At 53.1% G+C, this 14,419-nt stretch overlaps 1 protein-coding gene across 4 annotated transcripts; it reads right to left on the reverse strand.

The window, feature by feature from the left end:
• Window positions 1–25: 25 nt before the first annotated feature.
• On the reverse strand, window positions 26–13,911 carry PTBP1 (polypyrimidine tract binding protein 1). 4 transcript variants are annotated; one of them, XM_079771091.1, is made up of 15 exons: window positions 13,779–13,907; window positions 10,604–10,634; window positions 6,716–6,791; window positions 6,262–6,434; window positions 6,013–6,159; window positions 5,754–5,924; window positions 5,568–5,678; window positions 5,312–5,486; window positions 4,978–5,055; window positions 4,131–4,279; window positions 2,919–2,952; window positions 2,405–2,497; window positions 2,106–2,322; window positions 1,697–1,774; window positions 26–1,613 (listed from the first exon to the last, which is right to left on the reverse strand). In XM_079771091.1, the coding sequence occupies exons 1-15, from the start codon at window positions 13,784–13,786 to the stop codon at window positions 1,481–1,483; spliced, it is 1,674 nt and encodes a 557-aa protein (XP_079627217.1). In that variant the 5' UTR covers window positions 13,787–13,907; the 3' UTR covers window positions 26–1,480. The 4 variants fall into 4 exon arrangements, with proteins under 4 accessions (XP_079627217.1, XP_079627219.1, XP_079627216.1 ...); XM_079771093.1 differs by lacking the exon at window positions 4,978–5,055 and having other exon boundaries at window positions 13,779–13,911; XM_079771090.1 differs by lacking the exons at window positions 10,604–10,634; window positions 13,779–13,907 and having other exon boundaries at window positions 6,716–10,597.
• Between the last annotated feature and the right edge of the window lie 508 nt (window positions 13,912–14,419).

Raw genomic sequence — 14,419 nt, forward strand, 5'->3', positions numbered from 1 at the left:
CAGGCCCAATAAAGAGGGAAATGAGTGCAGGATACAGAAGAGTTTATTCAAAGTCCAGTACAGACTAGCCAAACTGCCTTCTACAATGTGAATAGAAAGCCTGCAGAAAAGGCAAGAGTTGTTATAAAATCGCTTTAATTCAGTTTTCTCAACATTACAAGCTGTAAGGCAGGCAGTGGAATGTGCCACGCTCCACATTACAATACTGAGCCTGTAATTGCTGGTATCAAAATATACATCTGTGTCACCATAAAAAACTGCATTTGCTGCCCCTCATGTCTTACAACAGGTATAAAAAAATTATAAATATTTAATCCCTCGTCCCCACCCCAACATGAACACTTGGGGTCCAGGCCCAAGGAAGAGGAGCCAGCCAGCACAAGGTTTGTGCACAGGGAAGCCCCTTGGACCCTTGAGTGTAGAACTATACAAGGTAAAGGAGACAGTTAAGACTCGAGGGCTATTGTCCCACCTTAATGGGTCTCAGCGTTAGAGGCAGACAAAAAAAAAACAAACTTTGGTCCATGATTTGCAGGAAAAATAAACCCTGAAAGTTTAAGAGAGCCCTTGTCCTCCCAGACAGAGGACAGGCTATGTGTAAGGCATCTGAAGGTCTCAGGCCTGGGGCTTTCTAGGAAGAACCCAGGCTCCGCAGTGGCCGCCCCCACTGCGTCTGCCCTGGAAACTAGATCCTGCCCTGCAACTTAATTACAAGGAATAAAATAAAAAGTACAGTATACAAGGTCATATAAGGAAGAAATTTAGATTACACTCATACCATTTTTATCATCTTGCTATATAAAAGGTTACTTAAAACTATTTCTTTTGCATATAAATGAAGATTAGAATATTTGGTCAACTGGAATATTGCTAGGCACAGATGTCTGCAACTGCATAAAAGCACAATACAAAGACTTATGATAAAACAAAGCTCCAAGCTGAAGAAGTGCCAGGGATGCACCCTAGAGGGTCTTGGCCCAGGAGGGGCACCTCAAGCCAGGGGCAGGGAGAGGGGAGAATCAAGATACTTGATTAAATGGAGGATTAGGATGCCTGCAGACCCTGCAGCTGGCAGCCTCCTGCCATGCCAGGCACATGATCCCTGTGGGGAAGCAGTCCCTTCTGTCCCCAAACCCCTATGCATTTGCTACTGCAAAAAAAGGCCCTGCCAAAGCAGTGGGTTTTAAGGCACAAGAAAGCTGAGTGGAGGCTTGGGAACACCCACCCTGCAGGCTGCAGAAGGGGTAGGCATATTGTCCACGGGTCACCAAGAGCCTGAGGCTGGCACCCTATCTCCCAAAGGTGAGCAAGGTGAGTTAGATTTAATTTTTTTAAAAACAGGTAAACTGATTTTCTCTTTAAAAAAATAAAATCTCTGGTCTTTTTAAGGTCACTTCAGCTGCTTTTTAAAGTGGCTATTTTCTGGAATGATGGAAGTTGTTGCCGGGACTACCCAGCAGGCTGGTCCTTGGTGGGGAGCCTAGATAGTGGACTTGGAGAAGGACACCCGCAGGTGGTGGTTCTCTCCCAGGTCGTGGTTGTGCAGGTCGATGAGTGCCTGGATGGCCTCCTCCACTGAACCCATCTGGATCAGCGCCATCTTTCGATCCTTCCTGCAGGACAAGGGGTATAGAGACGGCATGAGGTGGAGGCGGGAGGGGGGGGGGGGCAGGTGGGGAGAGGGTTTCATGCTCACTGGAAGAACTTGAACCCTTTGACAATTCCGCCGTTGCTGGAGAAGAGTATCTTGAGGTCGTCCTCAGATATGGAGGGCCTGTAGGGAGAGGGAAGACCTGAGCAGACCATCTGACTACTACCTTGAGGACAATAATTCTCTCAGAGAGGTCAGGGAGGGGCCTGCTCACTGTTTTAGGTACCCATAGATATTGCAGAACGACCGTATCTTAAGAGGTCTATCAAGAGTCACACAAAAAACAATCCACTCGGCTTCAAAAAATGACACCAAACAGGTTTGCAAAAAATGCCAGCCCCTCCTTCCTTATTTGTTTTGGGAGTGTTTCAGGAAGGACAGAGGCAGCTTATAGCAGGACCACCTGTCAAAAGGCCCTCCTACCCCTTTGCTCCCCCCACCATGTGCCACCTACGGGATGTTGGAAAGGTGCAGGGTGGCTGAGGGTGGGAAGATGTTCTGGAAGTTCTTAGAGCCAGGCTTCTTGAAGCGGTGCAGGGGTGAGTTCCCGTAGTCTTTGGTGAGGCCCTGGTCCTCCTGGCCCTCACGGGGCAGCTGGACGTTTTGGTGCTTGGAGAGGGTGATGCGCACAGGCTTTCCATGCAGCTTATGTCCGTTAAGGTGGCTTATGGCTGGAAAGGTAGGACCCATATGACCCAAGGCCCCAGGCACAGGCCTGGCTCCCCACCCCCATCTCGGGCCATCACCACTTACCCAGCTGGGCCTGGCTCCCATCTGCCATCTGTACCAAGGCATTCTCCTTCTTATTGAACAAAATCTTCACCCGTTGCACATCGCCATACACGCCTTCAAAAGTGTGGGGACAGGGCTCTGAGCCTAGGATCTGATTCCGCCTCCCACACCAGCCCCCATGACCCACACACCCTCACAGGACTGGCTCTTCCTGAAGGTTTGCTATTCTGCCTCTGGGAACCTGCGTCTAGTCACAGGGATGTTACCAGGAGGACTACCTTCAGCAAAGAAGTCATAAAATCCAGGAAAGGTCAATTGCCAAAGAGCCATCACTTTACATGCTACCAACACGCTTAACTCTGCGAGAGCATGCAGGGCAATAAACCATGCGTGTCTACAAAAATCCAAATAAATACACAAACCGAAGGCAAACCAAGTAATGAGGCAGAACTGCAAACTCATAGTATATCTTAGGGCATAAAAATAACCTCAATTAAATGAAAACAAGATAATAAAAGTGTGAATGATAACATACCGAAAAGAATAAAGAGGCTTTGGGGTGTGACTCTCTTTAGAGGACAGCAGAGCAAGGCAGCGGAGGGACAGGGAAAGGGAGAGGTCAGGGGGCGAGTTGCCATCGTCCACCACGAGGAGGCAGCCCCGCAGGCGTGCAGGTTGATGGATGATGAAGTTGTCAGGATGTTAATATTCAAGGGCAGGTTGGTTTCCGGAGAGCAGGGTTTGAGGGGGAATTTTGTTTTTATTTATTTATGGTTTTGTTTTGTTTCAAGCAACAACAGGAAGCAGAAGTACCGTGCAGTCAGTTGGCAAAGAAATTCCGGATCAGAAAAAAAATTGGGAAAGGGGAAGGGGAGAAAAGAAAAAAAGTAGCAAAAAACACAGGTCAGTAAATACATAAGAAAATCCGCAGTGTTCCATCAGTCAGATCTACACACATTACTAGTCACAGGTCCACCTCGTGGAGCAGGCAGGAAAGCACCTGTCCGCACAGTGAGCAGGAGACGCTGCTGCCCCTCCGGCCTTGCCCTGCTCCTGCCAAGCCCCTTGCTGGGCTCAGTTCCCCCGGAACCTGTCTCCTGCTGACTGCTGCGGGGAAAGTATAAACGCTCACACAAGCACGAGGGGTGGAGTCTGTTAGTGAGGCTTCTAGAGCATCTAATAACTCAGTCAGACAAGGCACCGGCTGCCCCAGGCCAAGAGATTATAGGAGTGGTCAGACAGATGAGAAAACAGTCTGAAATGCTAACTGGACGTTAATCCCATCTCTCAAGAGTTAAATATTTTGAGCCTTGATCTCACCCATGCTCTCTGAGCCAAACTTGGCCCTGAGACAAGTGTAGGTTGGCTATAGTAGGACTATGACTCAGAGCTGTGGGGGCAGCGCAGACCATGGCCCTCCTGAGCAGAGGTGCCCAGAGACCTCCTCAAACAGAGGTGTGTTTGGCTCGAAATTTTATGATTGCTTTCATGAAAGTATCAAAAAATACTTCAACTCTAAACACTATGAAATTGGAAACGTAAACTAGGATGTTCAGGGACAGAGCTTCCAGCACAGTGGGAAGGGAGGGGAGATGCGAGCACAGAGTGGAACTGCATAAGGACTGGCCTGTGTATGAGCTCCAGGGAGTTACAGGAGCGTGGCCTGCTGACAGTTTACACTAAGACCTGAGATACACAACTCCCCTGCCTGAGCCTCCAGGAAAAACAGCCTCAAAGAGCCACATACCTCAGGGTTGAGGTTGCTGACCAGCAGAACAGAATTTCCAGCCCCTCCCAGGCCTGGGATGGCGATCCGGCCAGCTGCCGCCGCCGCCGCCGCCGCCGATGGGATGGCCAGAGGGGCCAGGGCCCCGTGCACATTGGGAACAGAGAGGCCTGCAGGAAAAGGCAGTAAGGAGATGAGCAGTACAGCCTGCTTTCCACCAAAAGGGCAGCGAAGTCCTGCCCATCCTCATGCAAAAGGAGACACACAGGAGGTGTCTGCACTCGGCCTGTCCTGGCCATATGGCTTGCTAGCTCCTTCATCCTCCTCACAGCAGACTGTACTGGGTTTGGACCAGGCTACATGCGCCCATACAGCACAGAAGCTCCAGCTCCATGAATGCAGAATCGAGCCTCGGCCTTGTGTGCATGCAGGTACCCATCACCATGCAGATGGCACACTGGGCAGGACACAGCAGGCTCATGACTGTCACATGGTAGTTGTTACATTGTCGGGCGCCCAGCCCCCAGGAGGGACGCTCAGGTGTGCCCGCCCAGCTCATGCTGATCTTCTTACCAGGACACTTAATTCACCTACTAGGGACACAGCCCTCCAACCATTGTGTGCACACGTCCTTGCCCGGGAGGTGCTTGAAGGAATCAGACCAGAGACTGTGGGGTTAGAGTATTCTCTGCGTGGCCCTGTCCTAGAACTACCCTGTCCAGGCTCCTCAAAGAACCCAGATGCCCGCGCCCAGGAAGATGGGCTCCCCCCGTGACTGCGCCCGTCAGCTCGCATGTCGGCAGAGCTACTGAAAGGTGTGTGGGCATGCACAGTCAGTTATGGGGACCAAGACCAAGTGTTTGAGTACCTGCAGCTTGAGGAATGGCAAAGGTGGGAGGGAAACCAGCTCCTGCATACGGAGAGGCTGACATTATACCAGGTGCACCTAGAAACAAATGAGACACTAATCATTGCACCCACAACCTCCGCCACCAGAGCCGAGTGAGCCAAGCCGGCGCACCCCACACCCAGCAGGCAGGTCCAATGTCCACCCAAGCTGGGTGCTATGGCCATGTAAGGAGCGATGGGCGCCAACCTCCCTGGGCGCAGGGCGGGCATCCTGAGGCCTGGCCACTTAGACTGAGCTGCGCGTCCTTGCCTATGGCACACGGCAGTAGCGGGAATCTTCCCAGAAATCTTACCAAAGGCTGCGGCCATGGTCTGGTCCAGAGAGGGTTGGCTGTCACCAGAGGGCAGGTCAGGACGGGTGTAGTCTCGGCTCTTGTCGTTGTTGTACTTGACGTTGAGGCTGGTGAGCTTAGAAAAGTCGATGCGGAGTGTACAGCAAGCGTTGTAGATGTTCTGCCCATCCAGCGACTGCGGGGGAGGGGAAAGCTGTGAGTGGCTAGGGCCCTGGAGCTGAAGAGGGCAGGCAAGCATCCCTGGGGACCCACTCACCAGCTTAGCATGCTGGGCGCTCACGGGTTCAGCATACTGCAGCAGTGCCTGGAACTGGTTGTTCTTGGTGAAAGTGATAATCTTCAGAACTGTGCCAAACTTGGAGAAGATCTGTCAGAAAAGGAAGAACAGTCAACCTCTGCCCAGGGTCTGGGTAGAAAATGGGGCACATGGACCCCACCTCACCTGGTGAAGCACGTCCAAGGTGACTGGGTAGAAGAGGTTTTCCACGATGATCCTGAGCACTGGACTCTGGCCAGCCATCGCCATCCCAGCATCCACAGCAGCAGCTGAGGCAGCCAGTGACAGGTTCCCGGACTGAACTGAGTTCACTGCCTGCAAGGCCGCCTGGGCCCGCTGTTGGGGGGACAGCCATGAGTCCCAATGCCCCCAGGCTCACACCAAGAGCCCTGTCCCACCCCAGACCTGGGAGGGGATGACGCACTGCCTGGTTGGGTGAGCTGTCGGTCTTAAGTTCCTTATGGTTGGAGAACTGGATGTAGATGGGCTGGCCACGAAGCACAGGTGTCACCGAGGTGTAGTAGTTCACCATAGTGTTGGCTGCCTCCTCTGTGTTCATCTCAATGAAGGCCTGGTGGGGGTGGGGGCGTAAGCCAGACCCAGACCCCTGAGGAAGCCCGGCACCACACTCCTAAAGCAGGCCTAGGGCCCTTCCTGAGATGTGCTCACATACCTGGTTTTTCCCTTTCAGCATCAAGAGGTTGGTGACCTTCCCAAAAGGCAGTCCCAGGGAAATGACCTCGCCCTCGGTGACATCACTGGGAAGCTTCCGGATATGGATCACTCTGGAGGGCACACCTGTACTTCTGTTGTCACCTTTGAACTTTTTGCTGTCATTTCCGTTTGCTGAGAAGAAAGGTGGTAAGTCTAACACAGAGCACCTCCCAGGCTCTCACACAGCAACATTCCCCCCACCTCCTCAGCATCAGCTTCCTCCCTGACAGGATTCAAGCAGAGTGATCTCCACATCTGGTGCACCCCTCACACACATAGCTCCCAGGTGAGTGCCCATGTATGAACCAGGGCTCAAGGTCACAGCCCAAATCAGTTCACCTCAGTGTCCTTGAAGCAGAGGGACCCCCCACCCCGCCCTGTGGCAGGGACAAAGGGCTATGGTCAGCAGTTACCTGCAGAGGCTGAGTTGCTGCTCATGATAAAGGGTCCGTTAGTGACACAGGCAGAGAAGAGCTCGTCCGATCCCCGCTGGAAGAGAGGGTGTGCTGAAGTGGGGCTGGGGGTGGCCTGGCACATGGCTGCAGACACCCTCCTCCCAGAATACCCTGCTGCTCAGATGTGAAGACACTGCCCTGCACTGTGTCTGTCCCACCTCAAGATGGCCTCACAGTCCCAGATGTGGCTGCTTTTCCAAGGCGGGGGAGGGGGGACTGTCACCTACAAGGGGCTTACATGTCACTCCCATCTCCAGGTTCTGGGGAACCCTTACAGGGTCTGTGGACAGACCTAGCTGGCCACCTTGAGACTGTTAGACTGTCTGTAGTTATCACAAAGCTGCTTGCAAACTTGAGAACAAAGCCCCCTTGTCACACTGCAGCTATTCCCTTGGCCTCCGGAGCTCGGCCTATTTTCCAGCTGTGTGAGGACACCTGAGCTGCAGCCTCATCACTCAGACTAGAAACACTACCTCTCTGTGAGCCAGCAACACTATCTAGTGACAGAAAACAGGGTCTGAGGGCAGCTCTAGAACTGCTCATCTGTAGGCGGGCTCCTGTGACTTCTGACCTGCCTGTTTTCTTTCCAGAAACAACCTGTTTACTCCTTGAGTCTCAATCTAATTAAATCAACTCCCCAATCATGTCAGACTAACTCTGGGCTTAGAAAGCAGGCACACAGGCATCCCTCCTGTGGACTGAGGCCAAGGACAGGACTACTCTTACTCAGGGGTGAACTGTCTGAGACTGCAGTACACTCGTGCAAGTGGAGACTCAGGATGCAGCCCCCACCCAGGACAGGCTCTGCTAGGAACAAGAACATGAGCACCAGGAACTTGCAGGCTCTAGGACCTGTCGGGGGTTAGGGGCAGAGCTGTGACAGGACTCCATCAGCATGAACTAGGACCAAGGTTGGCAATCAGGGGAGGGTGTCTCTTCCCCCCACCCCCCAACTTCAGTGCCCCCTCAGGCCTGTAGCAGGAACAGGAAAGACCAGCTCAACTGGGCCTTTGGCTCTCAGGGCTTACGAGCCTCGCCCCTTCTCCCTCAAACTGCCTTTCTCTCAAGGACACCTTATCTTTGCCCTTCCTCCAAACTGCCAATACAGTTGTTAATCAAACAAGCACAACCATCACCCAGGGCTGCCATCTACCACTGGCAGAGTTGAGGTGCTCTAGAAGCCCTCAGAACGCCCCCCCCTCCCCCCCGCCACAGGCAGATGTCAGTACCTACTGAAGGGAGACGAGGTTTACAAACTGCTCTTCAAGAAGAGGATCAGGAATGTCCACAACACCATTGGTCCCTGCTATGTGGGCATATCCCCACATCCCAGACCCCTGACTAGGCAAGCACCCAGAAGCCACCCAACCCTACCTCCCCATAGCCCAAGGCTGTGAGGGCTGCCCAATCCCAGTGGTGCTAAGAGCCAAGGAACAGAAAGTTAAAATTGCTGGTTTCTGAGGACTGGGGTCTACTATAAAAAGAAACATTCTGGGCCTGTCATGACTGAGCTTTTCCTGAGTGGTCACCCAGTGCTTCAAAGCTCAGTACTGCAGACAGACAGGCCTCAGTGGGGACAAAGTCACCAGGCAAAGTGCACCCCAGCCCCAGAACCTCCTGGTGACACCAAGGGCAGGTGAGTCCCACCTGTGCAAGCCTCAAGAAGGTTCCTGCCTATGAACTGGGAGTTCTGACCCATATCCCTGCCCCCTTTAGGCTCACAAAGGTGCCTCCCCCAAAGCTGGACAAGAGCCAGGCACTATGTGTCTCCCCCGTGCTGACTGCACAACCTTAAAAAGGGTCTTGACTGCTGTCTCTGACCAGTGCCAGGTGGGCCATCATTTGAGTGGCAACACTCCTGACTCTTCGTGTTCCCATGGCAAGATGGGCTGGTGCTCCCACATTTGTGGACAAATTGTGACCACTTGTCTGTCCACATTCCCCTAGACCCACCCCCTTCCCCAGGACACAGGTCAGGTCTGCTAAACAGCAACTCCCCCATCCCCAGAGCACAGGGACACTGAGATCACGACCTGGGCATTTGGGGAGACCCTATGGTACCTTATCCAAAGTCAATTAAGCATCTATTGGAAAAGCCCCCAAGCTGTGTGCTTCCTGCTGGGAACAAGGCACACCTGCTCCCAACAGTATGTTAAGGGGAACCTTTGCTTTTTAATCAGTAGCTAAGCATTGTAAATCTCTGGACACTTCTAAATTATGACACAGCTTGTTCTAAAGCTGGGGTGAAGGTCAGTGGTGCCCAGAACCCAACTGTGCTGCCCTCCTGATAGGCTGGGGTACAGGTACCAGGCTGTGCTGCCCTGCTGATGACAAGTAGCCACCCACCCACCCACCGACTGGAACCTCTGAGGTTTGTCATGTACAGGTCTGATTCTGAAAGCAGCGGTCCCCTGGGGCTGGCCAGGAAGGACCACTCTAAGGACAACCCCAGACAGAGCTGCTCCAGCTGGAAACAGGCAAAGCCAGGAGGATTACGGAAGGCCAGACATTTTCTGTGATGGTTACAAATGCTTCAGATGAAAGTCCCTCTCCCCTCCTCCTACCACTGAACAAACAGGTTTTATCTGCAAAAAGATCAGGATAGGCAGCATGTGAAGACAAGACTCCACCTGGAAAAACCCATCCCAGCAGCATGGCTCACTGACCAACCCACCTGCAGTGGATTCCCCAGCCCCCAATTCCTGCCAGCACGCCGTACCAAATCTGTATAAGTATTCAATCAGCACCAGGCATCCCTGGATACCACTTACTGCAGTGTACACAGGCCTGGTCTTCACCTGAGGGGAGAACTGAGAACCATCATGGCCCCACTTCCTGTGGAGACAGCCGATGCCAGCTCTGCCCTTTCTACAGCTTAAATGTCCCAAGTACCAAGGATGGCATATAAAGGGGACACGGCACTTTAACTTCTTTCATCTCAAAAGAAGAAGCTATAAGATGTTTAGACCAAATCACAATGCCATCAAAAGTAGCACCTCTGGCCCTGTCTGGTTTGGCTCAGTGGATAGTGTTACCCTGCAGACTGAAGGGTCCCAGGTTTGATTTCAGTCAAGGGCACATGCCCAGGTTGCCGGCTCAATCCCCAGTGGGGGGTATGCAGGAGGCAGCCGATCAATGAATTCAATCACTGATGTTTCTCTCTCCTATCCTCTCTAAAATTTAAAAAAAAAAAATTTTTTTTTTTTTAAAGAGCAGCACCTCTATACCCTCCTATCCCACCAGCCACCTCATAAACTACTTGGGGTACAACCAAGTTTCAACTTTTTCTGTATCAAGCCAACAGTACTTAGAACACTTGGCAAATATCCTGTCCCAATCACAGGACTCTCGCCTGGGCAGGGAGGAGGGGTCCCATATTAAGGCCAAAGGTGCATTTACCACTGAGAGGCCACTGAACCCACACTGTTGGAAACACAGTGCCTGGAATTAGCTGGATGCAGGCAGGACAAAGAAAAGGTGTCTGAGTGCCCAACCTGCAAAACTGTCTGCCCTACACACACTGTAGACCAGGCGTCCTCAAACTACGGACCGGCCCGCCGGGTGTTTTTGCCGTTTTGTTTTTATTTCAAAGTAAGATAAGTGCAGTGTGCATAGGAATTTGTTCATAGTTTTGGTCGTTTTTTTTTTAAACTACAGTCCAGCCCTCCAACGGTCTGAGGGACAGTGAACTGGCCCCCTGTTTAAAAAGCTTGAGGACCCCTGCTGTAGACCATGGGAGCGGTCAGAAGCCCCAGCGCTCAGCAGCAGGAGGGAAGGGGCCTACAAGGACAGCACCAGATCAGAGGCCATGCGAGCTAGCAGGGTAGCAGAGTCAGCAATGCCTACCTTTGTACCAACTGCTATGTCTGGGACAATGCTGTAGAGAGAGAGAGAGAAAAAAAAAAGAATGTTAGCAGGTGTACTACAGCAGCTGCTGCTAGGACTCTCGGGATAGGCCGGCCAGCGAAGGGCTTCTCTGGCTGCACAGTCCACCCAATGAGGTCCTCAGATAACTAGTAAGCTTAGGGCAGGGAAGTGAGCTGCCGTCCCTTTAATCTCAACTTGAAAAAGGAGCCATCATTGTCCTCTAGCTCCCCTCCCTCCCAGCAGGCCCCCAGACAAAAACACCCCCTCCAAAAGCCCCAGGAGGGACACTTGATGCTTGTTGTTAAAAGCTGAAGTGCTGTTGTTTGCTTTCTAAAAACTGGAAGTGCTTGGAGAATGTTTCAAGCAGGGAAGACTAGTGAGAAGGTAGCTCACAAGGCCTTGGGGTCATAGCTCCAGGGGGATGAGAAAGAGACTCAACAAGGGAACTCTGTTCAAAGAATGGCACCCTTCAGAGGAAGGAGGCAGCAAAGATGAAATAATCAGATAAAATTAACACAAGTTACTCATCAACCTGGCTCCATGTGACTGGACTTTCTCCCTGCTCCAGGCCCAGCTAGGGAAGGTGAGAAGAAACCGTGGCTGCTGAGGTTCCTGCATTCCTCAACTGCACACCAGCTCTCAGTACAAACATAAAACCTTCCTACCACTTCTAAATGTAAACTCACAAGGTCCTTAATGACTCAAGGAGAGGAACTTCGTCAGCAACACCCCGCCCCCCCACCAGGTCACCTGGCTTAGTCGTCTGTGACCAGAGCCTCCCATGATGTCACACAAAGATGTCCCCCTCACCAGCCAGGGAAAGGCTAGTCTCAGAATGGGCAGAAGATCCGACACCCCCTGCCCCCAGAACAGCATGACCCCAAGCGCTACACCCTAGTCCTGCCATTTGCTGCACATCTCACTGGCTCATTCTAACCCACTGCCTCTACTGGAGGGCCTTCACCTCTTCAGTAAAAAAAACATTATGGGCTAGCGTCAACAGAGTTTTTAAAACCTTATAGCAGTGGTTCTCAACCTTGCTAATGCCGCAACCCTTTAATACAGTTCCTCATGTTGTGGTGACCCCCAACCATAAAATTATTTTCGTTGCTACTTCATAACTGTAATTTTGCTACTGTTAATGAATCATAATGTAAATATCTGTGTTTTCCGATGGTCTTAGGCGACCCTGCTAGCGGTTCTCACGGGAAACATATTTACATTACGATTCATTAACAGTAGCAAAATTACAGTTATGAAGTAGCAACGAAAATAATTTTATGGTTGGGGGTCACCACAACATGAGGAACTGTATTAAAGGGTCAAAGCATTAGAAAGGTTGAGAACCACTGCCTTATAGAGTGTCAAGGAAAAACTCAGAAAAACTGAAAGAATGAAAAATATGCAGCTTCCCCTCTGCTAACCCAGGGCAACACACTGCTCCTTGGGAGGGAGCCTCAGGCACAGTTTTACATAAAATGGCCCTTCTTAAAAAGGGTTTCAAACCTTCCAAAGAGAACCTGGCTGCCCGGTAATACCACACAATTCAAAAGAGGCTGCAGATGGGACTGGGCCACCAAGCCACATCTGGGGGACAAAACACTCAACAGTCCTTGCGGGAAGAAAAACAGAACCGGACCAGACAGTCCCCACTTTCCATCAAGATTTCTCTACAGGGCCTCTTAAACTCCCACTTATGTGCACCCACAGCCCAGGCCAACTGGATTGGGGATTCCCTGGGAGGTCCACCCAAAACGGAAGGTGGACCCCAGATCACATTCCTCATGCACCAGCAGTTTTTCTAAAAGGCTGAATTTAATTAAGCCTGAAACGTATCATTTAAAACCAGAGGCACAGAGATAGTGACCGTCCAGACATTTTAACTACACACACCCCCAGATCTAAAGATAAGAACTGCCTTTGGAATCTTCTGGCTCACTTTTTAAAAACCAGAACCTAACCCTCCCAAGGGGAAATGAAAACAATCAGACTAACACGAAAGAAGAAAAGGCCCTGTTTAAAGTTAGTTTCATTTTTAACAAGTTCTATCATTTTCCTCAGACCAGAAATATCCGGGGGGGGGGGGGGGGGGGAGAAAGAGTCCTTAAACTGGGCAGACTCATGTCTCGGGCTAACAGAAGACAGTTTTGTGCGTTGGCCCTAAATCTCAACCGTCAAGTGGATAGCCTTTGCAACCTCAGATCTGTTTAAGGTTATGATAACCCACAATGTAAAATCAAGATTGCCCCACCGCCCTCCCCATTCCTCTCGTCCCTGGAACACACACAAGCCCCGGAGAGGTCCCTTCCCTCTCCCAAGGCGGCTGAATGGCCGTTGGCCGGCCAGCCGGCTACACTGCCCGAAAGCTCGGGGTCCGGTCGTGCCGGCCCACGTGGGTCGTTCCACGAACTCTAGGGCGTGTAGCTCCACGGCCGGAGTGAGCCAACTCGTGCTTAAAGGACTCCCGTACAAGGAGCTCCGGGATGGCGGGAACAAAGGGAACGCGAGGGCCCCTCCCTGACACCCCCGGTCCTGGGGCTGAACCGGGAGCGCGGCGGTTCTTTGTGGGGAGTCCGGGGAGAGGCAGGGCGGGGGCGGAGGAGGGCCCGCGCCCTTCCGGACAGAAGGGCGGCGTCTTCCCGGCGCGCCCGGGACCGCCGCGGGCGGGGGAGGCCGAGTGCAAAGTCGGTGCGGCGGGAAAGGCTGCGCACGCGCACCGGGGCCTGAGAGGAGTTCGAATAACTGCGCACGCGCACGTGGGGGCCGGACGGGGAGCGGGAAGAACCGGACGGGGACCGGGAAGGGCCGCACGGATAGCAGGAAGGGGCACGTGGGAAGCGCAAAAGGGAGCGCGGAGGAAGACCAGCGGAAAGGGTCGCGCGGCCGCCGCGTGTGTTCGGGACTAGCCGCGGAGAGACCGGAAACGAGCACGACGGTGGGAAGGGCTGGGCCGGCCGATCCCCGGCTCGGGAGATCTGGGACACCTCTCGCTCCTGGGAGCTTCCCTCCGCGCCCGCGGCCGGGAGAGAGGAAAGATCCCGGAGGCGCTGTGGCCCCGGCAGGCGAGCCGTTGCTCCGAGGAGGCCCAGGCGGCCGCAAGAGGAAGGCTGGAGCGCGAGAAGAGGGGCGGGAAGCGCGGATAGACACGACTCACCCGTCCATTGCACACAGAAGAGACCCGCAAGGGACGGAGTGGAGGCGCCGGAATAGCAGGAACCGACCCAACGGCTCCGAGTTATAGACTCACAAAATGGCGGAGACGCCTGAACACGTCCCTTGCGCGCTCTGCCCATTGGCTCCCGCTGCTCAGGGAGGCGGGGAGAGCGCTGCGGACCCCCACCAGCGCCGCCCAGTGGCTAGGAGGCCGCTTGAGGGGTGGAGCTAAGAGGAATGGCAGGCGACCGTTGGAGAACGTGGCCGTCCGTCAGGGCTCAAGGCGGAAACGGCCCATGGACTCGGGGGAGGGGAGAAAAGGTGGGAGCACGTGACAAAGCCTGAACCAATGAGCCAGCATCCCTCCTGCCTAGGGCTTTGCGGGAGAAGCCATCTTGAGAGTGGGTACGTGGCGAGTCCGGCGGCGGGAAGCGTGCTCCCCCTAGGTTGCCGCCATCTTGCAAACGGGCATGTGTTGTCCCCCTCACGCGTGAGAGCAAAGGGAGGCTCGTCGCCATTTTGGAGTCGGGCGGGACACCTATTAGGCTCCATCTTGCTTGTGGGCACGTGGCAGAAAAGTCTGATTCAAATTGAGACGTTATTCCTAGGTTAGTAGGCGGGGAGGCAGAGGCTGCTTAAGGC

Source organism: Cnephaeus nilssonii, assembly GCF_951640355.1.
Source record: "Cnephaeus nilssonii genome assembly, chromosome: 5".
NCBI classification, from domain to species: domain Eukaryota; kingdom Metazoa; phylum Chordata; class Mammalia; order Chiroptera; family Vespertilionidae; genus Cnephaeus; species Cnephaeus nilssonii.